Genomic DNA, 16,836 nt, shown 5'->3' on the forward strand with positions numbered 1-16,836 from the left:
TACCAACAACCAAAGCCAAAAAGGAAGAAGACTTCTATCAAATTTTGCAGCTGGAAATCAATCGAACATGCAATCAAGATGCATTAATAACAATTGGTGACTGGAATGCAAAAGCTGGGAACAAGGAAGAAGAATTGGGAGTCAGAAAGCATGGACTTGGTGACAGAAATGAGGGTGCAGATAGAATGATAAAATTTTATACAATCAGTGATTTGTTCACTGCAAATAACTTTTATAAGAAACAAACGGTGACTATACAAATGACTTTCACCTGATGGTCTGCACAGGAATCAGATTGATTATATACATCTGTGGAAAGAATCACTGGTGAAGCTATCAGCTGTGAAAACTAGCCCAGGTGCTGACTGAGGAACAGATTAACAACTACTCATATGCAAGTTCAAGCTAAAACTAAAGCTGGTTAAATAAAATTCACAGGAACCAAAATTTCACCTTGAGTATATCCTACCTGAAATTTCAAAACCAACTCAGGAACAGGTTCTAATGAACGAAGACCTGATGAGTTGTGGAAATATATAAAAAAAAAAATCATCCATGAAGAATACAAAAGATTATTACAAAGACAGAGGAGGAAGATTGAGATGTATGCCAGAAGAGACTGTGAATATTCCACTAGAGTGCCGAGAAGCCCAAGGAAAGGGAAGAAATTAGGAAGGAGTTGAACAGAAGATTTCAAAAGGCAGCTCAGTAAAACATGACAAAGTATTATAATGAAATGTGCCAAGACTTGGATTCAGAAAAATCAAAAGGGCCAAACACTGGCTTCATTTCTCAAGAGGGAAGGAGGGAGGGAGGAAAGGAGGAAGGGAGGGAGGAAAAGAAATCAAGCCTCAAATTGGAATACGTAAGGGCAGAATATTGAATGATCCGGGAAGCATTAAAAGAAGATGGAAGGTGTACACTGAGTCACTGATTCTCCATGTTATTCTTGTGTACCACTGAGTTAGAGCTAACCAATAGCTGGCCCTCCCACGGGTGTTTCAGAAGATACTGCCATCCTTCGCCTGCAGAGCAGCTCGTGGCTTTGAGACGCTTGCCTTCGGCATTGTGGTAGGGTTCCTTACCACTTTAGGCCACCCACCAGAGCTCCCTACAGGTTTATTTAGCAGGAAAAATCTCTCAAATACATTAGAGTTCTTGCTGTCCACGACCGCCAGGAAATCTCTCAAATACATTAGAGTTCTTGCTGTCCACGACCGCCAGGTGGCACCGCCCGGCTACTCCTGGAAGAGGGGTGCCACTGACCGACCGGAGGTGGGGGCGGGTCCAGCGCGGTTTGCGGGACTGCAGCCCCGGCGGGCGGCGTGGGCTCGCGCGGTACTGGAGACTCCATATAGTGTGTCTGGTGGTTCCCAAAGTGCCCAGGGAGCTGGGGCTCCTGTCCGTCCTCCTAGCCATAGGGAGTCCCACCCCGGGCTGGGCGTCAGGCGTCCTTTCCGAGCGGGGACTTGGGAGCTAGGGAAGGAGCGGGGAACTTCAGTGCGGAGCTGGGCACGGGCACCCTGGAAGGGTGGGCGCTGAGAGCTAGCCTAAGAGGCCGGGAACCTCGCTGCGGGGTCCAAGGACAGCGGGCAGGGTCGGGGCTTCCGGAGAGGGCGGGCGCTTGGAGCTGGCAGAGGGGCCTGGAACATTGGTGCGGGAGCCCAGGGACAGCAGGCCGGGGCGGGGCCTTCCCGGCCGAGAGGGCGCGGCGGGAGCAGGCACCGCCCGCTGCGGGTGGAGGGAAGCCTCAGACTAGGGAACCTGGGACGCTAAAGCGGGGCGGGGACAGGCTATTCGGGGCCCCACCTCTTCCCGCTCCTCCAGGGCCCTCGCCCCTGACCCGGGACGGCGCCCCCGCGAGCCGGGGCGGGGCCTCTGGGTACTGGTAGAAAAGGCTGTGGACTGGGCAGCTTAGGTGACCGCCGCGGCCCCAACGGCAGAGCCTGGCCATTGCCATGTGCGCCGCGCTCTTCAGCCTGGACAGCCCGGCCCGCAGCGCGCTCTGGCCAGCGGAGCCCGCAGCCTTCTATGAGTCGAGCCGCTCTGTGAAGCCGCTTCGGGCTGCGCCACCGGGGTGCCCTGCAGAACCTGGCAGTGCTGCGTCCGCCATGTACGACGACGAGAGCGCCATCGACTTTAGTGCCTACATCGATTCCATGGCGGCCGTGCCCACGCTGGAGCTGTGCCATGATGAACTCTTTGCCGACCTCTTCAACAGCAACCACAAGACGGGCGGCGCGGGCGCGGCAGGAGGCCTGGAGCCCCTGCCCGGCGGCCTCGCGCGCCCCTCAGCCCCGCGCGCGGTCAAGCGCGAGCCCGACTGGGGCGACGGCGACGCAGCCGGCTCGCTGCTACCCGCGCAGGTGGCGGCGTGCGCGCAGACCGTGGTGAGCCTGGCTGCACAGCCCACGCCGCCCACGTCTCCCGAGCCCGCCCGCCACAGCCCCGCGCCGCCACGCGACAAGGCAGCCAAGAGGGGTCCGGAGCGCGGTAGTCCCGAGTACCGGCAACGACGGGAGCGCAACAACATCGCCGTGCGCAAGAGCCGGGACAAGGCCAAGCGGCGCAACCAGGAGATGCAACAGAAGCTGGTGGAGTTGTCTGCGGAGAATGAGAAGCTGCAGCGGCGCGTGGAGCAGCTCACGCGGGACCTGGCCGGCCTGCGGCACTTCTTCAAGCAGCTGCCTGGCATGCCTTTCCTGGCGGCCGGGGCGCCCGATGGCCGGTGACGCCGGCCGCCCACAGACTCGCCAACGACCCATACCTCAGCCTGACGGGCGGGGCGGGCCAGGCCCACGGGCACGCTGGCCTGAACTGCACCAAAGCTAGGACTGGTAACTCTCCCCTAAATTATTTTTATAATGGTGACTTTTTCTACATCTTACTCTTATGGATGCAGCTAAGGTACATTTGTCAACGTCTCGTCTCAAGCCAACCCTTTTTATTGTAACTGAAAGGAAAAGACTGAGCATGCTCACCTTTTTTTATGAATTTTTACAATATTTGTAAGAATAAAGCATTTAGAAGCAGCCCTGCCTCCGGTGTTACAGTGACCCCTGCACTCAGGCGGCAGGGATGGCCATGGTGTGTGCAGTGGGTATAGCCTGGGGAGGCTTTGGGACAAGGACAGAGCCCTTGTGGGGGACCAGTGGACTCGGTGTGAGTTTGCCTGAGGTCTGGGCAGCTGTGGCTGCATGTGGGAGGTGGGCCTGGGCCAGGAGTGAGTGGACAGGGGCCTCCGAGGGATGGTGGCAGAAAAGGGCCTGGTTGTCCAAAAGCCTGTTGCATCTCTGAATTCAAGGGACTTTGCTTTCACTTTCCTATCTTGCGAACAAGATTATTTTTAAAGTGAGTACAAATACAAAATACTTGTGAAGTGGGTAAAAACAAGACACAAAGCAACTTAAAAGTCGTACATCTTACCAATTATTGTAATATTTCAAGATTTATCTTAGCATAAAAGTATGCCTTTCTTCCCAGACACATTTTTTTAGTCTAAACCACTGTGTACGTTAGGTAATAACCACAGATTGGTAAATGATATTGCTATAAGGAAGGACACGCATGAAAAGTCTTTATTGTCCAAATGAAATTCATAGTTTTATGCCAATTTAAATCTCTGCCAACACAGCAAAAGATAGCCATGGTCTTAGCAACATATGAATAAGGGGTTGTCTTTAATAGTACATGACCTACCACAAGGTGTACTTGAGCCTGTGTAATCTTTGCTCTCTGTACATTACACAGCTTGATTAAACAGCTCTGCTGTGCAGCGAGCTACCTAGATCTCTAGTCGGAATAGCTGTAAATCACACCGGTTAACTTATCTAAACTTTATGGGTAACAGTTTCACCTGTGACATAGTTTTCTGCCACATTAAAAAAAAAATTGATCTGAAAAGTACATAGGTTGACCATTTATTGTGGGGTACTATTAAAATAGAAGACAAAGGTTATAGCTTTCAAGGATACGTTTTAGGGGAACATTTACAACATAGTATAAGGGGGAAAAACCAAACATGCTCAGTCATAAAATTTCAAATGTTAGAATTACAACTAAACAATGTTGATCTTTTAATATTGTTGACAAAATATACACCTTATATTTGTAGATAACCACAGGAAGTAATAAAAAATATAAAATTATAGGAAACATTTATTATTTGCAAAACACCATTTTACTACCATTTGCCCCAGAAAAATCTGAGTAAAGATCATGAAATACATTCACTCTGTCCATTGTTAGCCACCCACCCACCTCCAAGCACTCTTGCGAAGTTCACAGATGCCCAGACAGCACAGGGTGGCTGGCAGAGGCTACCCCTGCGTGCAGGAGCTGAACTTCCTCCAGTCCAGTGAAGCTTGTTGGGTAGCTGGCTGTGGACCAGACGAAGCAGCTCAGTGGCCCTACCTCCTTCCCGAGGACACTCTTCACTTCATAACTCTGCAGTGATAAAAGCATTCTGGTTAAAACAAACAGAGCTAGCCCTGGACAGTCTGTTCCAAACAACAGCACCAAAGAGCCAGCGTGGAGGAGCTCCTCCCCAGGACATGACCTTCTGCTGCTCAAATGGTGAAAACAGCATTGGCAAGGAGAAAAAACAAAAAAACAAAAAATCAAACCCTGTGATTATGGTAAATGAGTAGATGGTGGATTCTGATAATCGAGTTTAGTCTGACACAATGAAAAACAGAAAAGCTCTGTGTTGGAGAAGGTAGTCCTCGGAATCTCACTGCTGTGGGAAATAACTCCCAGGTGACTGTCCAGTGGGTTTCCGAGGCTGTAAATAACATGGGGCTTGTCCATCTCTGTCCTGAGGAGCAGGTGGTGGGTAGAGGCAAACCGCCAGAGAGGCACGGCCTTTGGGTCAGGAGTGCAAGTCCCTACACCACCAGAACTCCCTAGCTGTAGAGAAAGAACTAGGGAAGTAGCTAGAGGTTGGTGCTGGGCACACCACTTAGCTGTCTCCGACTTCCCTTGGACCACTTCCCGAATCTAGCAACAAAGGACTTCCTAGAACTTTGCCCAAAACTTCCCTTCTTAATAGGCCGTTTCTTCTAAAGTTACACTGGGCTCAAGACCTCTTCACATATAGTAATGCAATTAAAGCTTTTTCTGGATGAGTATTTTATGGTTACTACTTAATCTAGGGTAAGTTTCATTTTCTGCTGGAACCCCAGGGCATAGGGGCCTGAAGTATACTGTCATCCCAAGGGGTGCCAGGGTGTGAAGTATTCTCAGTGGAAAGCCTCTTCCTATGTGAGTGGGCTGAAAATAAAGGGAGACTCAACAGCATTGGAAAAATCAGTACCCACCAACTTATGGGAGATGAAGCAGGGAAGGAACCATGTTCTTCCACAATCTGATTCTGCTGGCACTTTGTGGGCATATCAGGGCACCACTGTTGTCTGGTCACACACCTACACAGCAGGGCACCGCCTGGGGAGGGGTCCTTATCCTACACTGTCTGGTTCAGTGACAAGCTCTACAAGGGAGTGCTGGGGGAGGGCCTGCTCAGGGAAGGACTCCAGCTGGGCCTTGCTGGCTCTCAAGTCACAGAAACTAGTCTGTGAGTGAGGGGTCATGGAGGGCCTAGGCCAGAGCACTGGAGGGCCTGACTATCAGCATATGCAGAAGTGACTCTGCCCGGCCCAGAGCCACATGATTGTGCTGAGGCCAACAAGGGTGGGCTGTTGTGGGTCTGCCTATCAGAAGGCATGGCCCACCAAGAAGCTGAGATAGCTATTCTATAGCAATAAATATCAGGATTGGGGTGGCCTCTGAGCCTAGCCGGAGGTCCACTCATCATGTGACTTTGGTCTCCCGTCTGTTAGAAAGCATGGTGTTAAAAACCTATCTTAGGGTGAGCTCTGGTGGCCTAGTGGCAAGAAGCTGCAACTATAGTCTCAGAGGTGCACGGTTCAAATCCACCAGATGCTCTGCTCGAGAAGGAGGAACAGTCTCCTCCTGCACCAGTCAGATCTGATTTGACAGCACACACACACACACAAAAAACCCAAATAAAATAAATATATTAAAAAAAACCCTGTCTTACGTAATGTGACTAATAACAGTCCAGAGAGCTCTGGTAGCACTGTACTGCCAACACAAAGGTGTGCAGTTCAAGTCTACCACCTGCTCCATGGAAGAAAGATGGGCAGGCTCCTCCTGTGCAATTAACTGCCTCTGAAATCATGCTGGAAGGTCAGTTATGGGCCGGTTCTGACTTGATTATACACAACAACCACATCTCCAACTTCTGGTGACCTAGAGGTAAGAAGCTGCACTGCCAACTCTAAGGCATACAGTTTGAATCCACTAGTCCAGTGGGGGAAAGATGAGCCATGTCCTCCTGTGTGATTTAAAGCCTCAGAAAACCCACTGGAGGGTCAGCTATGAGTTGGTTCTGACTTGTTGACAAACAACCACCACAACAGTAAGAGTTCTGACTTCCTTAATAAAAATAAAAAAGAATTAAAGTTGGCAGTTAATTAAAAAAAGAAAGATTAACATTGGTAGTTGTGTAATAGGGCACTCTGGTGGTTTAGTGGTAAAGAGTTGTGCTGCCAACCCAAATACACGCAGTTCGAATCCATCAGCTCCTCTGCAGGAAAAGTTTAAGCACTCTCCTCCTGTGTGATTAATCATATGGTACATATCAACAAGAACAACAACAGCAGCAACAGTGGTGTTGTATAGTGAGGATTACTGGTTAAGATTGGTGATGGTGGTTGTTGAGTTTTGTCGAGTTAGAACCAACCCATAGCTGACCTGTCAGTGGGTTTGCAGAGGGTTTATTTTTTTAAATTTTTTTTTTTTAATGTGTGTACCGTCAAATTGGATCTGACTGGTACAGGAGGCTATTGTTCCTCCTTCTTCAGCAGAGCATCTGGTGGATTTGAACCGCTCACCTCTGGGATTGCAGTGCAGTTTCCTGACACTAGGCCACCAGAGCTCACCTTTGCAGAGGTTTTAAATCACACAGGAAGAGAATGCTCATTCTTTTCCTTTGGAGCAACTGGTGGATTCGAACCGTGCTTGTGGGATTACAATGCAGCTTCTTACCACGAGGCCACTAGAGCTTCCTCAAGATTGGTAGGAGATAAATCTAAAGGCAATTGACTCTACAGTGTTAAAGATCACCTCTGGGGCCTGGCTTCTGCTATAATACGGACAGAAATTCAGCTGGGGCCTTTCACATAGTCATTCAAGAGAGCTCATTATGAATCCCGAGGATATATGGTAAGGACTCAGCACCATGGATGGACAGTGCTGAGGACCAGAAAGCAGGTGCGGATTAGGGGCTGGAAGGGCAGAGGAGAGCTAGGCTGGTGGGCCTGGGATGTTAGTCTGTCCAAGGCTGACTGTGTTTCTCATGCTCATTCAGGGTAAAAATCTGGAATTCTGATATTTTAAAGTTAGTCATTAGTCATTTCTTTTAAAAATACCATCCATAAGTTTTTTTTCTTTAATAGTCAAGAAACGCACTCCAAATCCTGCTGTTAAAAGGTTACTGCTAGGACCTGACTGGAGTGGTGACTGACTGGTCCTCTCTGCACGGGACATCGGTGCCTGCGTTCACCTTCATGGTGCCATGGCATCAAACGCTGGTCTATCTTGACAGAAACAGAGCCCATGCTCGGGGGCGGGGGGAGGGGAGTTAGCTTTTTTATTTTATTTTATTATTTTCTGTGCGTGTACCGTCAAATTGGATCTGACTGAGCATCTGGTGGACTTGAACTGCATATCTCTGGGATTGCAGTGCAACTTCTTGCCACTTGGCCACCAGAGCTCCCTGGAAGTTAGCTTTTTATAAAAAGTCCTAAATGATCCTTTGGCTTTGATGAGGTAAATTCTCACCCAGAAAACCAGCAGAGCCCAGCAGAGTAACGAGGGCTTTGTCCACAGCGAGGCCGTGAGCCTGCTGCTCTGCAGGTTCCCAAGGTCCGGCCTAAGTGCACCCCTCCCCAGCTCCTGGACCCTCTCATGTGCAAAGCTGGATGGGATCTGCGCTTACTGATGCATGAACCTCTAGGATCAGAATGCAACCTCATTCCATGTCTATTGCCCTGACACCAAAACACGTGACACACATGCTCATGTGTATGTCCACGAGCTAGAGGTCTTTGTAGGTAGAGTTTTATGTTACAGAAGCATTTTAGTTAAGACATGAACTAGGTGGGAAGAACAGTCAGCCTCAGCTAAAAGAAAGCCAGGTAAATGGAGGAAAGCTTCTGCCTTGGCCTCCTCTTGGGCTCCGGATGCCTAGTGGAGGCTCAGCAGGTGGGTGAAGGGCCACAACTCCTCTGGCCCCGCCCCGCCCCATGAGTGTATCTGGGGACTTGTGAGGGCAGACCAAGCCCAGCCAGGGGATTCAGCTCAGGAACCACAAATAGGCACCACCATCTGAGCCCCTACTCACTCCTGAAGTCTCAAATGAAAGGTCATAAAACCAGTTTGTAAACTCCAAGCCAAGTGCATTTGGGTGTCCTGCATTGTGTTATGCTTTGCCTTGGGCATAATCTTTACACAGGCACAATCCTGATAACTAGACCTGCCCTCTTAAGCACCTCCTGGAGACTACGTACCTCCAAGGCTGGGTGAGAACAGCAGCTCAGATCCTCTGTGAATGCAATTCACTGCCCCTGAGTCACAAACAGCTTAGAGATGACCCTCTATGGAGTTTGTGAGGCTGTAAATCCAATGAGAGGAGATTTCCCAACTATCTTCTTAGCCCAACTGCTAAACTAGAACCACTAGAAGCTCGGCCTTTGGATTAGCTCTACTCCTCACAGACTAGATCATCAGAGCTTCTCAGATCAGGGAGTTCTGATGGCCTAGGTCACAGGAGATGCGCTGCTAACTTCCAAGTGGCCAGATGAAATCCACCAGTGGTTCCACAGCAGAGATAAAGGCAACCTCCTCCCAGGCAGTTAGTGACTCTCAAAGACTCTATTTGTAGATTTAACCTATGTTTCTACTCATTCCATTTTCACTTGGTTTAAAGGCATGATATATTGTTAAGTGCAGTTGAGGTGACTAAGACTTAATAGCAACACTGCGAAGAACTGATCTGAGCCTTATGCCATCCGCATCATCTTGACAACTTTCAGCCCACTGACACTGTGACAATCCTTTTTGTTGAGAATCCCTTTTCTTTCTTGGAACCTCCACTTTCCCCAGCATGATGTCTTTTTCCCAGGACTCCTAACATGCTCAAAGTGTGTGAAGCAAAGTTTCACTATCCCTGACTCTACAGAACACCCTGGCTGCAATTCCAGCAAGACACACTTGATTGTTTTCTTTATTGTCATGGAATATTCAATATGCTTCTCCAACAACACAATTCAAAGGAATCAAGTCTTTGGTCATCCTTGTTCATTGCCGAACTATCAGATATATAAGAAGTAACTGAAAAAACATGGCTAAGATCAGGCCCATCTCTTTACACTGACATCATTGCTCTCCAGCTCTTTGGAGAGGTCTTTAGAGCAGATTTCCCCAATGCAACATATCTTTTGATTTCTTGACTAAGGGTGCCAAGGGTGTTGATTATGAATCCAAGTAAAATTAAGTCGTTGACAACTTTACTCTTATCTCCATTTCTTATGTTGTTGACTCTTGGTCTAGAGAAGACTGTTGTTTTCTTGATGTTGAGAAGTAATCCATATTGAAGACTGCAGTTGTTGCTCTTCAGCAGCATGTGTTTCTTCATTTTCTGCAAGTGAGGTTGTATCACATGCATAACACCAGTTGTCAGTGGGTCTTCCTCTAATCCTAAAGCCACATTCTTCTTCTGATAGTCCGGTTTCTCAAATTATTTGCTCAGCATCCAGATAGAATAGGATACAACTCTGATATACATATTTCTTGATTTTAAGCTATGAGTACTCCCTTGTTCTGTTCTGACAACAGCTTCTTGGTTTCGGTATTGGTTTTAGATAAGCACAATGAAGTGTTACAGGTTTCAAATTCTTTATAATGTTAGCCATAATTTGTTATTATCCACACAGTCAAATTCCTTTGCATAGTCAATAAAACACAAACAAAAAAATTCTTGGTATTCTCTGCTTTCAGGTAGGATCCATCTAAAATTAACAATGATATCTTTAATGTCATAGCCTCTTCTGAATTGAACTTGACTTTCTGGAAGTTCCTTGTCAATGTACTTACCATTCCAGATGTTTCCAATAATTTCAGCAAGATTTCACTTGCATGTGATATAGGTATGAGGGCCAAAAATAACTTGTCCTTTAGAGGATGAGAGGAGTCCTGTGTGAAGGAGCTGAGGGAAGGCCTGTGTGTAGGTCTAAGAGGAGGCCTGTCTGAGGGCTGAGAGGAGGCCTGTGTGAAGGGGCTGAGAGGAACTGAGAGAGCTGTGCTGTACTGAGAGTTGGAGTTACCTACATGCTTCCTAGAAGACAGGGCTGAATGGGCTGGCCACATACTTACCCCATCCTCAGAGGTGGCTGACTGTAGAAGGGAGGAGATACTGCTCTGCAGAAGCTGCAACAAGAGTGAATCCAGCTGTTAAAAGCTAGACTGACCATCAGTGAAAAGTTTTCATGCAAAAATAGTCATGTTCTCAACCCAGGAGGTTAAGTCTGGAACCAGCTGTCTTCTTTCCCAGACCATGAGCCAAGTTTATTATGGACAGGACCAGTCCCTCTGTTCCAGGGACTCTCCTTAGAGTTGGAATGAGGGCTGTGGTTTTCAGATGGTGGGTGTGGAGGAGTGAGCATATGGTCAGTGTGCTGAACCCTACCGTGCCCATCTCATGTCCATATGGGAGGTGTGAAGAAGTAAGCAAAAGGCACAAGGGCTGTCTCCTACCTTGACCTTCACAGAACACCCCAATCTTGAGGGACAGTTCAGATAGACCTGTAGGTGCCTTCTGAGAACAGGTGATGTGACCACTCGGGTGCATCTGCTGCAGTAGAAGGTTCCTCCTCTGTAGCAAGAACCAGACAGGGCACAGTCAAAGGGATCCCTACAGTAAACAGACTCTCTTTCAAACATCAGCTACTAAGACCGAAAAGGAGTTTTGCTTTCCAAAATCATGTTGCTGAGGAGATCAGGAATAGCCCTGTATTTTCAGGTTCTATGGGACAAACCATCTCTTGCACCATTCTCTCACTGGCTCCAACAAGAGGCTTCCAGCCCACTCTCACCACTGACCAGTCTATGAATTTAGAGAGAGAGGACAATAGTTATAGTACAGGGTTAGGATCTTTTGTTATAGGGTCACTACTCAATGACACTTAACAATAATATATAAAGCCAGGCTCTTGTCTCCATTCTGGAGTTGTGTGAAGTGGTTAGGCTCTGTAAAATGGTGCTTTTGTTTGGGTTGAGAATCTGCATGGATTTTGTGGTTGTTTTTTTATTTAAGCCTCTTGTTTAACGTCAATAAGACCTCCTGGAGGGCCCTTATATTTAAAAGTTGGGCCCGTGGGATTATCTTTTAATCCATTGTTACTATATTTTGGAGGAACATTCTTCTAAATCATACAGCAGTCTTCTATCAATTTGCTGTGCTAAGGTAATCTTGGTTTGCTGTGATACTGAACCTTGTGCCATTGGAGTCTCAAATGCAATAGTGAAATAACTGTGCCATAAGTGTGCCAAACACCATAAAAGCTACCAATCGAGGGCAGTATTTGATGGAACTCCCAGAATGATTAAGGTTTGGAAGCAGCAGTGGCAACCAATTCCTAAACCACATGCCTCTGGGCCTCTGGAAACACTATTAACTTGGAGAAATGATAATAGTTATAGAAAGGTTTCAAGCCTTTTGTTCAAATATATATGGAGGGCCCTTGGATTTAAAAGTCAGTTGGGGTCTCAGTCTCCGCTTCTGAGGCTCTCACCACCGCTGCCTGCTTCTTGGTCGCCATGGAAGAAGAGATCGCAGCCATGGTCACGGACAACGGCTCCAGCATGTGCAAGGCCGGCTTCGCAGGCGACGACGCACCCTCCCCACCCCGTGTGGTCTTCCCGTCAATCGTGGGGTGCCCCTGGCACTAGGGCAGGATGGTGGGCATGGGCCAGAAGGACTTGAACATGAGCAGTGAGGCCTACAACTAGCGGGGCATTCTGACACTCAAGTACCGGATCGAGCAGGGCATCGGTCACCAGCTCGGAAGACATGGAGAAGAGCCGGCACCACACCTTCTACAACGAGCTGTGTGTGGCCCCTGAGGAGCACCCGGTGCTCTGACCAAGGCGCCTCGGAACCCCAAGGCTAACTGGGAGAAGATGACCCAGATCATGTTCTAGACCTTCAACACACCCGCCACGTACGTGGCCATCCAGGCCGTGCTGGCGCTGTACGCTGCAGGCCGCACCACATGCATCATCATGGAGTCTGAGGATGGGGTCACCCACACGGTGCCCACCTATGAGGGCTGTGCGCTGCCCCACATCATCCTGAACCTGGATTTGGGGGGCTGCGACCTGACCTCACGAAGATCCGAGCACGGCTACAGCTTCATCACCACGGCTGAGCGCAAGATCAAGGAGAAGCTGTGCTATGTGGTGCTGGACTTCAAGCAGGAGATGGCCACCGCTGCCGCCTCGTCCTCGCTGGAGAAGAGCTACCAGCTGCCCGCGGGCCAGGTCATCACCATCGGCTCTTCCAGCCGTCCTTCTTGGATGGAGTCGTGCGGCATCCACAAGACCACCTTCAGCTCCATCATGAAGTGTGACGTGGACATCAGGAAGGACCTCGACGCCAACACCGTGCTGTAGGGCGGACCACCATGGACCCAGGCATCGCCGACAGGATGCAGGAGATCACGGCGCTGGCGCCCAGCACCATGAAGATCAAGATCATCACTCCCCCTGAACACAAGTCTCCGTGTGGATCAGCGGCTCCACCCTGGCCTCGCTGGCCACCTTCCGGCAGATGTGGATCAGCAAACAGGAGTACGACGAGTCGGGCCCCTCCATCATCCTCTGCAAATGTTTCTAAAGAACTGCCGGCAGGTGCCCGCCTGCATGAGCTCCTCCGAGGGCAGCCACCCCGCACACCTCATGCTAACCTCTGAAACTGGAAGAAGTCTTTGAAAAGAATTGTCCTTGAAGCCTGTATCTCGAAATCAGCACTGGAGCTAGACCTTGTTACTGATCGGACCATGTATCACTAGACCTTGTTACTGATCGGACCATGCATCACTAGACCTTGTTACTGATCGGACCATGCATCACTAGACCTTGTTGCTGATCGGACCATGTATCACGTTGCCTGTTCCCTCGGTCTATGTGTAATACCGTGTACATATCTTTGATTTCAACCCTTCGCTCTTGTGACCTGGCCACTCGTGGCCAGAGTGCGGGATGACACAGCGTGGAGAAGGGTGTTGACTCAGTGAGGACCCGCCTCCCCGACTTTGTGGTCTGCAGGGTATTCATGGCAGAGCTGACGGCTCCAGGACCCCCAGAGGCTGCAGGCTGGGAGCGGTGGTCTTGACCACTGGCCTCACCTCACGGGGTTGGAAAAATCTGAGCCTTAGGACCCGATTTCCTTTCTTAGCCGTTTCCCGCCAGATCGCAGTGAGTGTTACTTGCCTTGAGTTGGAAGATGGTTTACATTGAAACCTGTAACTTGTTTTCATCCTCTTAATTTATGTAAGATTTTTGTATGCAATTCTCAAATCTACAGATGACAAATTTTGGTTTTTCTACTGTCATGTGCAAGTATTAGGCCCCAGCAACACCGCCTCGTGTAAGAATAAGTGCTGCAGTCAAGAAAAAAAAGTCGGTTGGGCCCGAGGGTCCAGTGTTCTTTTTGGAAGAACATTCTTCTAAGTTGTGCAGCACTCCTGTCAATTTGCTGCACTGAGATAATGTGGGTTTGCTGTAAAGCTGAACCTTGTGCCATTGAGGGGGGTTGTCAAGTGCCATAATAGCTGCCCATGGTGGACAGTATTTGGTGGAACTCCCAGCTGAAGACAGGTTTGGAAGAAGGAGTGACATCCAATTCCTAAACAACATGCCTCTGGAAACTCTATGACTTGGAGAAATGACGAGAGTTATAGAAAAGCTTCAGGACTTTTGTTCACAGGGTTGCTCAACTCGATGGCAATCAGTAACAACAACAACATGGGACAAACAAAGATCCTTTGTAGTGTAGAGGAATGAGAATTGGGCTGCTAACTCAGCAGCCTACTCCACCAGAGAGACAAAGAAGTATGTTCCCATAAAGATTTACAGTCCCAGAAATCAAGGGAGTCCTGCGGGGTTGCTAAGAATCAGAATCAACTCTACAGCAGTGGGCTGTAGAACAAATGTTAGTGGAAGATTTCCAAGGCAGAAGGACAGATAACCAAGTGAGAGTACCTCAGGGCTCCCCACCTGTGGGAAAGGAAACTTTATTTATAATTACAAGTCTCCATGCTCCTAACTGGCTACCAAGTAAATTCATGAATGAATGAATGAATGAATGAATAAATAAATAAATAAATAAATAAATAAATAAATAAAATATAATATGTTGTTGTTGCTGTTGTTGATTGCCTTCGAGTTAAGCATGACTCATAATAACCCAATAAACAAAAGGCCTGAAGCCCCTCTACAACTATCAACACTTATAAGCCCCTCTACAACTATCAACACTTATCAAAGTGCACAGTTTCCAGAGGCATGTTATTTAGGAAGTGGATGCCACTCCTGTTTCCAAACCTGTCATAGTATGTTATTGTTTTTATGTGCCACTGAGTCACCTGCAATGTATAGCGACCCTATGTATAGCAGCTCTGAACCCTTCTCTCTTCAACACACACCAACCCCCATCCCCCCAGTTACTGTATTAATCCATCTCATCCAGGGTTTTCCTCTCCTGTACTGTCCATCCACCCTTCCAAGTATGATGTCCTTCTCCAAGGACTCATCTCTCTTGGCCACATGCCAAAAATGAGGCAGAGCTTCAAAATCTTACCCTTCATGGAAAGACTTGGTTTCACCCACTCCAAGACAGACCTATTTGTTTTCTTAACGCTCCATGGTATGTTGAAGACTCTTCTTCACCATCACAACTTGAAGGCATCTATTCTTCTTCTGTCATTCTTAGTCATTGTCCAACTTTCTGAAGCATAATAAGTAATTGAGAAGATCATGGCCTGGATTAGGCGCACCTTTATAACTAGACTGACATTGTTGCTCTTCAGCACTCTGGAGAGGTCCATGACAGCAGATTTTCCCCAATGTAATTTGTCTTTTAATTTTCTGGCTGCTGGTATCAAGAGTGTTGATTGTAGAGCCAAGCAAACTGAAGCTGTTAACAATCTCAATTTCTTCACCAAACACCTGATTGTGCTTATGTGAAAACTATACTTGGACCAAGAGGCAGTCATCAGAACAGAGCAAAAAAACACTGCAAGGTTCAAAATCAGGAAGTAAAGTTTAGCAATGACTTAATACACAGAGGCACCAATTGTGGTAGAGGTGGGGGTGCATGTCATTGGTTCTTTGCTCTTGGAGAGTGAGAAAAGTAATGAACTTGGTGCTTCTGTCTGTTACATGAAAAAGTCACCATGAGGGCTAAGAGAATGACTCAGAAGAGAATGTAGTGCCTCTGCTTCCCAGTCCCAGACCAGTGGTCAAGGTGTAGGCATGCTGAGTGAGGTTGGGCAGGGAAGGAATGGCTGTTATCACACTACTGGCTGAAGAAGTCTTCATCACTTTCAAAATACTGAGCTCTTCTTTTGTCCCGAGTTTTTCTTTAGTCTTTTGATTGATAATAAAGAACAGAACTTGAAATTAAAAAAAACCAAACAAACAAAACCAAACCCCAAACCAACAAAACAACTCAAAGCATTATTTTCTAAGATAGGAGCTGATACAATAAATGCAGGGACCCCACTTGGGCAGGAAGCTCACACATACTGCCCTGGGTGGTGGCTGCTGCTCTTGCAGTATATGTGGCCTGTTCTTAGGCCAGGCCTGCTCCTCACAGCCTCTGGTCCTGGGCACCTGGGGTACCCAGCCTGTGTGAGCTGCAGAGGTAGGGGCAGGCACTGTGCTTGTGGCCTATGCCATGGGGTCTTCTGGTTGAAACTCTCCACCTTGGTCTGCCCCTCTTACCTGTGTTCTGGGCTCTGCTCCAATTCTCCATTGCCACAGTGGTCACAAGCAGGCCATGAAAAAGCAGTGCTCTTGTCCACACTGGCCACAGTGCCTGGGGCAAGTGAAGAAAGCCAGAGTCTCAGTGCCCTGCTGGGCTGGGAGAAGGGGTGTTCTTGTCCCCCACTGCATCTCTGCTCATCAGAAGACAGACAGTGAGGGGCCTTTAATTTTCCCTACTTAAATGATATAGAAATGTTTCATAGCTTTATATACTTTTCATGTATGTACAAATAAAACTATAAAAATAATGAAAAAGAAAGTTTAACAGTTAACTACAATATCGCTTAAATATCAGCAGTGAAAAACCAGATGAAATTCTGACTGTGGAACAGATCATCAATTACTCATGTACAAGTTCAAATTCAAGCTGAAGAAAATCCAAACAAGTTCATAAGAACAAAAATATAACCTGAGTCTATCACACCTGAATTTAAAAGTCATCTCAAGACTATGTTAGAGGCATTGAAAGACTAATGAAAGAATACCAGATGAGGTGAGGGATAACATGAAGGACATCTATGAAGAAAGTAGAAAGTCATTACAAAGTCAGAGGAAAAAGAAAGAACAAAATAGATGTCAAAAGACACTGAAAATCATACTAGAATGCCAAGAAGCCAAAACAAACAGAAAAGATGCTAAAATAAAAGAGATGAACAAAAGATCACAAAAGGCAGTTCGGGGAAAACAAAGGAAAATGTTAAAATGAAA

General features: G+C 47.7%; 2 protein-coding genes and 1 pseudogene across 2 annotated transcripts in view; 2 read left to right on the plus strand and 1 right to left on the minus strand.

The window, feature by feature from the left end:
* Positions 1-1,958: 1,958 nt before the first annotated feature.
* LOC102845349 (CCAAT/enhancer-binding protein delta-like) lies at positions 1,959-2,732 on the plus strand. The gene has a single exon (XM_006880524.1). It carries the CDS (start codon positions 1,959-1,961, stop codon positions 2,730-2,732), a length of 774 nt encoding a protein of 257 aa, XP_006880586.1.
* A 1,549-nt stretch (positions 2,733-4,281) lies between these two features.
* SPIDR (scaffolding protein involved in DNA repair) overlaps positions 4,282-16,836 on the minus strand; it is a 404,690-nt gene continuing 392,135 nt past the window's right edge. Inside the window, exons 20-23 of the mRNA XM_006880525.1 lie at positions 16,087-16,180; positions 10,837-10,954; positions 10,456-10,509; positions 4,282-4,446 (exon numbers count right to left, since the gene is read on the minus strand). Of these exons, the coding sequence (XP_006880587.1) occupies positions 4,282-4,446; positions 10,456-10,509; positions 10,837-10,954; positions 16,087-16,180 (431 nt within the window). The remainder of the gene's footprint in view (positions 4,447-10,455; positions 10,510-10,836; positions 10,955-16,086; positions 16,181-16,836) is intronic.
* On the plus strand, positions 11,899-12,976 carry LOC102848987 (annotated as a pseudogene).

The sequence above is a fragment of the Elephantulus edwardii genome, unplaced genomic scaffold, assembly GCF_000299155.1.
Source record: "Elephantulus edwardii isolate Elephantulus edwardi_28Jun2011 unplaced genomic scaffold, EleEdw1.0 scaffold00008, whole genome shotgun sequence".
Classification (NCBI taxonomy): domain Eukaryota; kingdom Metazoa; phylum Chordata; class Mammalia; order Macroscelidea; family Macroscelididae; genus Elephantulus; species Elephantulus edwardii.